Genomic DNA, 11316 nt, shown 5'->3' on the forward strand with positions numbered 1-11316 from the left:
ATATATCACATATATATTATGGTAATAACCATTAACAGCATATGGCAATTGCATATAACTAGCTCTATCACACATTTTTGTTTTACAGTACAGATCGGTTATTATTATATTAATATGTATGCTAAAAAGCTAAAATAATGGAAAATGGCAGCCATTTTAAATTTTAATAGCTCAAAAATGTGTACAATATTTAGTTATCTGTTGTTGTCATTGTTATGAGTGAATTTCCAATTGAATGCTGCATTTTAATAACATAAACTTACAATATTAGTGACAATTTTAGAAAAAAATGGCGGCCATTTTGAAACTGCTGGCAACCCCCCTTACGTATGAAAAAAAAAATGTTGCACATACTTTTTTGATTTATCAATATCTACTCTACATCATATCCAATTTTAAAAAAATATAGCAAAAAAAATGCAACCTCTGATATTGCTACATTTCGGACTGGACTATACCTGTCTCTTATACACATCTAGATGTGTATAAGAGACAGGCATTATTTAGACCCATAAAGCACAAAAATCCTCTTGCTTTGGGGGTTTCGGCGACCCCACTGGGGCTTCGACAGTGGACCTCACACCCAGAAAACCCCCATTGGAAAAACCTGGCTACGGGCCTGTGGGTATTGGTGTTCAACCTTCCTCTCGTAAGAGTGCCATGGGAAATGATAGCATAAATAACGCCCTTTTTATAAAATCATACACAACTACTAATGTGCGTGTTTTTGTAGGTTCAATCACTGTCGTTTTGTGGTACCTTGGCAACAATATCCAAAGGGCGGTCTCAAAGTTGAATTATCGGAAGTGCGCTCAAAATATAAGCGCTCTTGCGTGCAACATACACTGGGCGATCACTTCCGACGCACACCTTCCATGGAAACGTACCGTACACACGCTTGGCATAACAGTACTTTGTTGGCAAAAATTTTGATTCAGATATTTAATATCTGATTTTGCTTTTATCATAGCCATTAAGATATATTGTGGTCATAAATTTGTCTGAATTAAGTAACAGCAAAATCTGCATTGCCTTCTCACCAGAGGTCATACTGCACAAGGCGAAAGCCAGTGGCATATCTACGGAAGATGTGCACATATAAATATATTTTTTAAAATAGTATAATCAAACATTCTGTGATCTCCCTCCTCTCACTGGCTGTCATACATCTCATATGAAAGATCTAATAATTGAATAATCGCATCAAATTCATAAAAATGAAAACAAAGAGACGAGTTAAGTAGTAAATATTCAATTTTATTAGCTACTGCTTTTTGAAATGCCAATGTGCAAACCATTAGTCATTGCCAATGCATATATTACAATAGCAAACAATGAAAATCTAAATTCAATTGAGAAAAAAAAAGTTATATTATTCCATCCCATAATGATATTTTATTCTTTGGAATTTGCCAAGATTGGAAAGGATAAGATATTTAATAATGATGAAGAAATAAAAGTAGGTAAAATAAGATGATGTTTTCCAGTGTCCAGACTTGAATTCTTCCCTCTACATTGTGTTCTGATGGCTGGCAAAAAAAAAAAAACGTGAAACTTGGAAGCAAATTCAGCTTTGGTTTATGATGAAAGGTAACCACTGTGAAAAAAAAAAAAAAAAATACAATTTTATTATTTAAAAGAAAAATAAATATTAATAAAAAAATTATATTTTAATTGTCCTCTTATACATGATTCACAAGATACAAATGTTTTCCACCTTTGTTTAAGACTTATGTAAAGCGCCTAAAGGAATTTGTGATGCATTAGGCGTTATATAAAAATACGGTTTTATTATTATTTTTTACATGGAACATTATGTAAATCATTGTTGTCTTGTCTTCACACAAGTAAAACGGTATAATCGATTAAAAAAAAAAAAAAAATCCTACAAATAACTTACGGCAATTTCATTCTCATAAACACCCTCATCATAAAGAACGGAATTAAGATGCAAGCGAATCCAACAAAAACCAGCAGGAATCGGTTTAGTTTTGGAGTGTTTGGGGTGTTGGACTTGTCGAGAATAACAAAGCCCAAACCACCAATTGTAAAAAGGAAACTAGAAGCAAGACCTTCCATAATATATTGACCATTAACTCTGTATGGCATAAATGCAACCTGAAAAAAACAGATGAAATAATTTTGTTTTAAAGATTCTGAAGAAACAATAAGGTACGGTGCACCATGTTCAAAGACTTGGAGTGAAATTATAGAAAATCTATGTATATTGAGCATAACATTAATGAGTAGAGCCTCAGAGGGGTAAATGATGATTTCTTGTATTTCTTTGCAATTGACCATAAATAATTGCCTTGATTAATTGCTATTAGCAAAGGGAAATAATTGGAGTCCCAAAAAAAGGACTACTTATGAATATGGTGGCAACTGACCAAATATGGTCGCTGGAAATGGAGACCTGATAGTCTGGTCCTGGCAACCACTGAGGGAAAAGTATGTGTCAAAAGGCGTAGAGGAAGACTATGATTAGGATGGATTGATAACATTTGAAGATGAAGAGACAGGACCGTAAATGCAAGGAAGGTTGGCCATCATTTTAAATGCCTATTGGCTCCACGAGGGCTTTAGGGCAAAAAAAAACTGAACTGAACGTAGGATAGCTCTGAAACGAACCACTGTGTTGTTGAAAATATCACATCTGAATAAATGTGTATGGTTTGGAATAATGTAGAAACATTATTAGGACCAACATACTGTATGCAACTATTGTCAGCTCTCTGGCATACTTACTGGCTTTTGATGTCCATTTTCATCTGTGGTTGATCCCACACTTGGAGGTTCAACAATTACATCATAGATAAGGCCTGAAAATAATAATAAAAAGAAAATATATAGTCAAAATTACTGTAGAATAATCATGGATTGTAAAATTAAAGCAATATTCTGGAGGAAAAACACCTTATGATATGTTATACAACTTATTCAAACACTAAATGGGTGTTTGATAAAAACTTGGCAACAATTAATACGATTTTAAATTAGGATTTAATTATAAAGCTCTGGAGAAAAAGCTAGGGAGGAACAAGTTCCTCGATAGAAAATTATATGTACTGCCGGTACCTAATTATAATACTTCCAATATCAATAATGACAATACTGTATTACAATCGATAATACAAAATTTACTACTATATTAACCCAAGACTAAGAGGGCCATAGGTATGTCACTGTTGGTATAAAGTCTGTAGAAGAACTGTAAAAGAAGCTTGCCTTCTTTCGGGTTCCATTCTTCCAATGCAACAAGCCAACCAGCAACCAAGGGGCCATGCTACCACTGGGCAGGGACCAGAGTTTAACTCATCAATCAAACATAATATGATAATTATTATTTATTAATTTTTAAGCTACTACTAACTGACAAACACTGTTTCAAGGCAAACATACACCAAATCGTGTACGTGCTACAGTAAAAGTGCAGAGTCGAACGCTATTACCACATGTTGGTATAAACATATTCCATGCACTTTCGCTAGGCGTAGGCTAGCTATTCTCTATATCGCAAACCCCGATGGATACGACGCCATCTGATGCCCCGCAAAAGTCATCATCATGAAACACACTCAGCCTAGCTTAGCTAACTTGTACCTGTAAAAACAAGGTTTATACTAACCTCCGGTAACGAGAAAGTAAGAACCTAATACAATTGCATAAACTGTCATTGCACCAGGTGATTTTAACCATGATGGCTTTTTCAAACGAAGGTACGGACATTCTAAAACAGCAAATGGAAGCGAAAAGAGGGTCTCCATTTTCCCTTTTTTGAGCCACGTAGAGAAAAGGTTTTGCTGTGTGCGTGTATACGAAGTATGGAAGGCGCTTTGTGTCAAATAGATTTACTTCTTCGCATCTAGCATAGGGCAATCAGCCTTGTAATATTATTACAATACCAGTTTGCGTTTTTCCCCCTTTTTTTCAGTTTAGTTTTTGCTTGCTTGTAATCTTGGTACAGCACTTTATTGAAAGGATCCTTTAAATAAGTAAATTTTACAATTTATTTTGTGTGTGCTTCTATATTATTTTTACTTAGCTTGTCAAGGAGTTTAGCAATATTACAAATTAGGGTCTTCTGATTTTGGCTGTTTATTTTTTTAATACTATTTTTTGTATACAATATGACATTTCGGCAAATTTTATTAATTTCTTAATTTTGCAATTACAATATATTAGTTTCTTAATCTGTTACTAGAGGATATTTATAAGTACTTTTACAGAAATTCAATATTGTTTAAAAAGTTTACTTATGACATATTTTGTTGTATTTCTTACTGGATGAAAATGGTAGTTAAGCTATATGGGTCACACCAGGGAGTTGTTATAGTGGTCACACAGATTTACAAACCTTCTCCTCCCCCAGTTGTACAATTGTTTTTGTATGTTCAAAGTTTGGCAATAAAAGAAGAATAACAACACATTCTGTTATGTATAGCAACGTTAAGATAGTTTTCCAAAAATTATCATGTACATGGGGGTGATGTTTATGAATAATAAAAAGAACTTGCTGCTTATTAGCAGTGGGGCCACCAAGATTTGCCAACATGTTTTTAACTTGTTCCAAGATTTTTTCCAAGGAAGGAAGAAACGTCCAACTAAATATCCACTTTTTAAATGCTATTGTCTATTTTTAGACGTTGCCTAATAAAATAGATTGAATGCAGTGAATACAGTAATTAAAAACACATTAAATTAAACGACATCAATACAAGAATAACTGTGGAAGCTAACTTTTATTTACTACTATCAACAACCAACATTATGTGATGTAATGTGGCGGTTGTTCGAATTCAACAGGTTAATTGTAATTGATTAAACTAATTAACCCTGTTTAAATGTAGCATAATTACTTTAGCACACAAATGAATTAACAAAGATGTTGTGTGATGATGACTATCATCATTATTTTATGATTTGGCCATTATCCAGTATTTAGTTCAGTATTTCAGATATGGAGACGGGCACAGTGGTGTAACAAGGGCTAGGACCTTGGCAAAATTCTTTGGGCCCTGCTGACATGCCAGGGTAGTAGGGTCCCACTGGTTGGGGAAAGAGCCCATTGGTCGGGGAGAACTTCCCGTCCGCTCTGTCTATTTTGACATTTAAAAGCTGTATAATATTGGTTTTTTAACACATTCTACTCCTTAGAAGACCACACTGTTGGTCCGTTACAAAAAAGGGCCTCCTACAACTCTGGGCCTCTGGCTTTTAGCCAGTGAGTGCTCATAATAGTTGTTACACCACTGTAGGTTTTACCCACAATATGCACATTATTATAATTATTCAAGGAATGAAAGCTAACAAACCATTCTATGATTTCTATAGAACTTGACACATGGTATCAACTGTTATGGTTAAGTCACATGGCACCACCCAGGCCCCTACCTGGCTAGCCAAATTTCTTGAGCTTGCAAGCAATAAATAAAAAAACACCTGGGCGCATTTTTTTTTTATCCCACATGCCCTGGGACATGGTGCAAACCATAACAACTAACATAGCAACCATAACATTTGAAATAGCAACCAGTGTTAAATAGCAACTGTTCTGGGAAGCATCCATGCAATTGAAAATCTAATGTCATTTTCAAAACAAAGAAACCAAGTGGCACTTTGTATTATTGTTTTTATTGTCAGCAATGCTAAATTTCTTACTAAAATGAAATTTAAAAATGCAGCTCCACATCGTTTTTCAAATCCTGAATTTTAAACCATCATACATGATTTAAATCACAATATGCTGGAATTCTATATACAGTATAAATACAACATACACAATAAAATGAATTTTGTTGCACAACAGACCAAAAATGTAATATTTCCATACTTGTTTATTATAGAAACACAATTTTTAAAGGAACTTTTGATATCGTATTTAGTGCAGACATGACTATTAGAACGTAAGTATGGATATTAAATTTGGAAATATAAGATAAACCAGAAAACTGGGTATATTTAAACACTTCAAAATATATGTTTGGAATTAATAAGTCACTATTGATATTCACAGATATTGAAAAAAATCAGGTTTCAATCCGACCCCAACTGAGGCTCTAGTCGGCCCCTTGTCAGCTAATTTCTGAAGCCAACACAACTCATTTTCTGTGTATGGTTATATATTCCATAGAGTAAATATGAAACATTTCATTAACAATCAATAAACTATATACATGTAAATAAAGCAATGAAAATTTGGTTATTATACATAACAACTTAAAATTAAATAGGAAATAACTGAACCTTCAATTTAGATACAATATGCCCTCCCACACAAGAATAAAGTTGTCATAATTGGGATATAACTTAAAATTTTTGACAGTGTATTCATTATTTATTTCAACAATAATAAACTTACATAAATTCATTAAAGAGACCAGAAAAAATAGACAGTTAATGTCAACAAAATACAATTAAAACCAGCAAAATATTTTATTATTGATTGTTTAAAACACAATTGCACACCAAAAAAGAGACGCATTAAAGAAAACATTATAATAATAATAATGAACATTTATGTGCCGGTTTCGCTGAAAACACTCACAATAAATTTGATTAAATGAATGAAACTATGAAAACAGCTGGGGCAGATACAGATGGTGTGATTGCACCCCCCTAAATTGCATTAAGAAAAATAATTGTCATACACAATACTTGGGCGTGCATCATTCTGAAGCCAACACAACTCATTTTCTGTGTATGGTTATATATTCCATAGAGTAAATATGAAACATTTCATTAACAATCAATAAACTATATACATGTAAATAAAGCAATGAAAATTTGGTTATTATACATAACAACTTAAAATTAAATAGGAAATAACTGAACCTTCAATTTAGATACAATATGCCCTCCCACACAAGAATAAAGTTGTCATAATTGGGATATAACTTAAAATTTTTGACAGTGTATTCATTATTTATTTCAACAATAATAAACTTACATAAATTCATTAAAGAGACCAGAAAAAATAGACAGTTAATGTCAACAAAATACAATTAAAACCAGCAAAATATTTTATTATTGATTGTTTAAAACACAATTGCACACCAAAAAAGAGACGCATTAAAGAAAACATTATAATAATAATAATGAACATTTATGTGCCGGTTTCGCTGAAAACACTCACAATAAATTTGATTAAATGAATGAAACTATGAAAACAGCTGGGGCAGATACAGATGGTGTGATTGCACCCCCCTAAATTGCATTAAGAAAAATAATTGTCATACACAATACTTGGGCGTGCATCACCCTCTCTATGTGGATACCATTATAAGGTAAGACGGATTCGATCATGACCCCAATTCCCCCTCCCCCATCAAGAAAAAAACATTTTATTGGAAGGTTTCAGAAAATTAAATGAAGACAAAACACAAAAGAGACCATATTAAAATTAAAACACTCGCTCCCAGCGCCCACCCACACCAGACTGATATTTCTTGGAAGCACTGCCAATACTTTCAAGTTTCTTTTGCCCAAAAGTGAGTTTAAAGTCCTAAGTTCAACAATATATTTTAAGTTTGGTTTAAATGTTTTCTTGAACAGGAATATCAGAGTACAAAAAAGCACTAGGATGATCAAGAAAACGGTGGATAAGTGCTTAACACTATATTTTTTAGCACTTTCATTTACAAATGATGCCTTTCTATTAGTCATAATACAATCTTCAGTTTTAACTACGGATTTTGCAATACCCTCCCCTGCTAGAAACAACTGGTCCACAGTAATTCTGACTTTGTGGGGTTTTTCATTACTGGTAATGTGATTGTTCTGAAAAATGATGTCTTTGGTTTTACTACAAAGTGATAACTAATTGTCCATTATATAAATTGTGCTATAAAGTCCTGAGTACACTAAATGGAATAGAGTTGACAAGTATGCAACTATCGAGGTCCCAGATTGTCACATGATGATGAAAACAAAAATATTGTTCAAGTGTAAACATACAGGCATGTGTACCCTTTTAGAAGGTAGAACGTACTTTTTTTGATCCATTACCATAAATTCAAACCATAATTGAAAATGGATTTCAATAAAATATTTCATTGTACATATTGTGCTTTTAAAGCATGCACGCCTAACATATGGTACATGACCACCTGTGTCTCAATACAATATAATGAATTCATTCATATCACTGTACAGAAAGATATTATGACATTTTTCGCTGTAGTCTCTTCACTATGCTATGGAACATGTTCCACAAACCCCACTTTCTCTAGACCAACAATTCCCAAATCGTGGATCACCACCCAAATTTGGGCTGCTAATATTTTCTCTAGCAGATCACAAGATACAGGAAAGGAAAAAATCATTAATATTCAACTCCGAGAGTGCTATTTTGCACCATCTAGACGTGCCATGCCTATAAAAACCACAGCCCCACCATTGTGGGGTTGGGTTGATCAACTTTCTGCATCTCCATCTCCTGCCTTCCATCATTCCAATTAATAAATCTGCCACAAATAAATATGAATAAGTAATGAAAAATGAGTATGAAGCCACCACCAGAAGGATCCCACTGGAAACAAGTCATTGGACTCAGTGGACTGTTATCCTTGGTGTGATTCACACCAAAAAGACTCCTATGCTATACTATCCTATGATAAATATATTGGACAAGCATTTCTTTTGATATCTGGGACTTGGCTATTGTTTTATCATTATTTATTATCAAGAAAGCTTGTGAATAGGAGGTTGGTTGTTGGCATAAATGGATTGTCAAGGTGGGTCCCCTGGAAAATGAAAAGCAGTGCTCTAGGTTCCTAGGGGTTTAATATTCACAGTTTTGTTTGGCATTGTTTACCCATCACGTTTTCATACTTAAATTAGATTAGGCCAAAACGTCAAAAAGCATCTCTCTTAGTAATCCATTCAGTGGTCAGTGGCGTAACAGGTGTGAGACTTACGGGAGAAGGGGAAAGTCCCCAGAAAAAGTTATGGGCCTCCTCTCCTTAAAATTTGCTACACAAAACAATTATGATCTAAGTAGTTAAAAATGACCTTATTTCATTTTGATCCTTCATACAGCATCCTCTCACTTTTCCATTGTGGCACCCCCCTACCCTTGATCAGCCTCCCCTGTTCATACAGTGCATCCTCCAATTCGAGACCCCTCAAATTCCGAGACCCCTCTAATTTGAGACCACTTTTGCAAAGACCCAAATAACAATCTTCAACCTTTTAACACAAAGCTAGCCCTCTAATTAGAGACCAACCCCGAGAACACCACAAATTTCCTGGTCCCAAAGGTGGTCTCGCATTAGAGGGCGAATTGAACCGCCAGATACCCCACTGTGAGCGTTCCCTTGTGTAAATGCGTTATCATCCTGCCTCTCATTACATTTCAATGTATAGCAGCATTTAAATGTTTTTTATGTTCAAAATATTTAATTATGTTACTAAGGGTAGTTATTTAAAAACAATCTTTATAAGATTCAATTTTGTTCTGATACAATTGTCTGGTTTTGATATTCATTTATCATTGCAATATACATTCATATATTTTTTTTTTGGTAAACATAATTTAAATAAAATCATTTCAGAATAATTATTAATTATGGATAAAACTAAAGATGAAATGATTATGTTAAAACTAACAACAGGCATCGCAACTTTTGATTGAAAAAAATATATATGTGAAATACTTTGTCTAAATTATATTTATGAACCATGATAAATATAAGTAGCTGCTTCATATTTTAAAAATTCTTGAATACTTATTCTTGTATTCCGAAAAAATAAAAATAAGTAAAAACAGTAATTGTTTCATACATTACTTGAACAAAAAAATAAAGACATTTAAAAGTGTACTCCCTAGCTACTGAATTCACAGCAACAACATATCCATAACGTTATTGGTCAGCAAATCAGGCAATCCTTTCTTAAAAGATTCCATTTTTACAATATTTGCACTTTTAATGTCCATTGGAATATAGACTGATCCATGCGCTTCCTTCACTCTAACGTTTCATGGTTGTGGTACATTAGGAAACGCTTTAGTGGAAGAGGTACGTATAACCGATCAATATCATTTGTGTTTCGGATAATGCGTCGAATGATGTGGCGACAGAGGTTGGATAGTTTTTGCACCGTTACAGGGTATGAAATAAAATGAACCGTTCCATTTTTTGATCTGTGAACAGAAATTAAAATGATGTATTGATCAAGGAATGAAGGATTATACTGTCAACAATAAGAGATAGTCAAAATTTTAATCAAGGTGCATGCATAATTAGTGAAGGAAATAATAAAAACCGATTAAAAATACATTAAGGCTGTTTTGCACTAGGCAAATTTATTCACGCAAATCCTAGGGTTTTTCGCTTCAGCGAAATCAGTAGTTCAGTTTGAACTGTTTCTACTTTTTGCGAAGCGAAAAAATTAGCAACCAATCAGAGTTCAGGAATAGAACCAACGCTTTCTATTCACGCGAATAAATTCGCCTAGTGGAAAGCTGCTTTTAGTTTTGCAGTGCAGGCATAAACATTAAAAATAGATATAACATACGAAAAAAAAAAAACATTTAAAAAAATTACATTGCTTCATATTCACATTGCTTTATATTCAAGTAGTATAGAAAGAAAATAAATTCTATGTCAATTAATCAACACATGAGACATAGTACTTAAAGTACAACTATCAGAGCTTTTTCCTCAAATGCTCCAACGGTTGTAGTTTAATAGATCCTCTTTAGCTCTACTGCCCTCATGAGACTGATTGATTATAGTCTTTTGATTAATAGATTATTTTTACTCTACTGCCTCTATTATACTGCCCTCATGAGGAGCTCTAGAAACACATGACTGATTGGTTTATAGATCTTTTTTAGTTCTACAGCCTCTATTATACTGCCCTCAATGGAGCTTTAGAGATTACGAGAAATTGTTATTGTAAAACGTATGTAATGCGACTACAACACATTAAACATTTTTTCAATTTAAAAATTAAAGTTTATTGTTTCATGTACTTACATCAGCTCAACACAGACATTAGTGGGTATATTATTTTGAAATAACAAATAAAGATGATTGGGCTAACAGTGGCAAAAATGCTACCTACCCAACAGCAGCGACTCGACCATCAGGAGAAAAACAGCAGCTCAAGCTGTCTTGTAACACTGTAGTAAGCTGAGGTTTACTGTTGTCTAGTACATTCCAGAAACGACAACGCCTATCATAATATAAAATAGAGGGATAAGAAGTTACCTAAGAGAACAGGGTAAATGGGGCAACAGGCACCCAGTAGGATCCACATGAATAGCTCTGGTACTGAAGAATTCTAGCAGGTAAATGGTGTATTTCTGTC

The 11316-nt window shown here is 33.7% G+C and overlaps 1 protein-coding gene and 1 long non-coding RNA gene across 2 annotated transcripts; both read right to left on the bottom strand.

Annotated features, from left to right (window-relative positions):
* Positions 1-1236: 1236 nt before the first annotated feature.
* LOC117105253 (oligosaccharyltransferase complex subunit ostc-like) lies at positions 1237-3802 on the bottom strand. The gene is made up of 4 exons (XM_033246342.1): positions 3629-3802; positions 2749-2822; positions 1901-2118; positions 1237-1597 (listed from the first exon to the last, which is right to left on the bottom strand). The coding sequence occupies exons 1-4, from the start codon at positions 3765-3767 to the stop codon at positions 1579-1581; spliced, it is 450 nt and encodes a 149-aa protein (XP_033102233.1). The 5' UTR covers positions 3768-3802; the 3' UTR covers positions 1237-1578.
* A 3286-nt stretch (positions 3803-7088) lies between these two features.
* On the bottom strand, positions 7089-11207 carry LOC117105232. Its single transcript, XR_004444873.1, has 2 exons — positions 11071-11207; positions 7089-10144 (listed from the first exon to the last, which is right to left on the bottom strand). It is a non-coding gene; the product is annotated as an uncharacterized LOC117105232 (long non-coding RNA).
* Between the last annotated feature and the right edge of the window lie 109 nt (positions 11208-11316).

The sequence above is a fragment of the Anneissia japonica genome, unplaced genomic scaffold (assembly GCF_011630105.1).
Source record: "Anneissia japonica isolate Jap-2015-1 unplaced genomic scaffold, ASM1163010v1 scaffold287726_len2788222_cov184, whole genome shotgun sequence".
Taxonomy (NCBI): Eukaryota; Metazoa; Echinodermata; class Crinoidea; order Comatulida; family Comatulidae; genus Anneissia; species Anneissia japonica.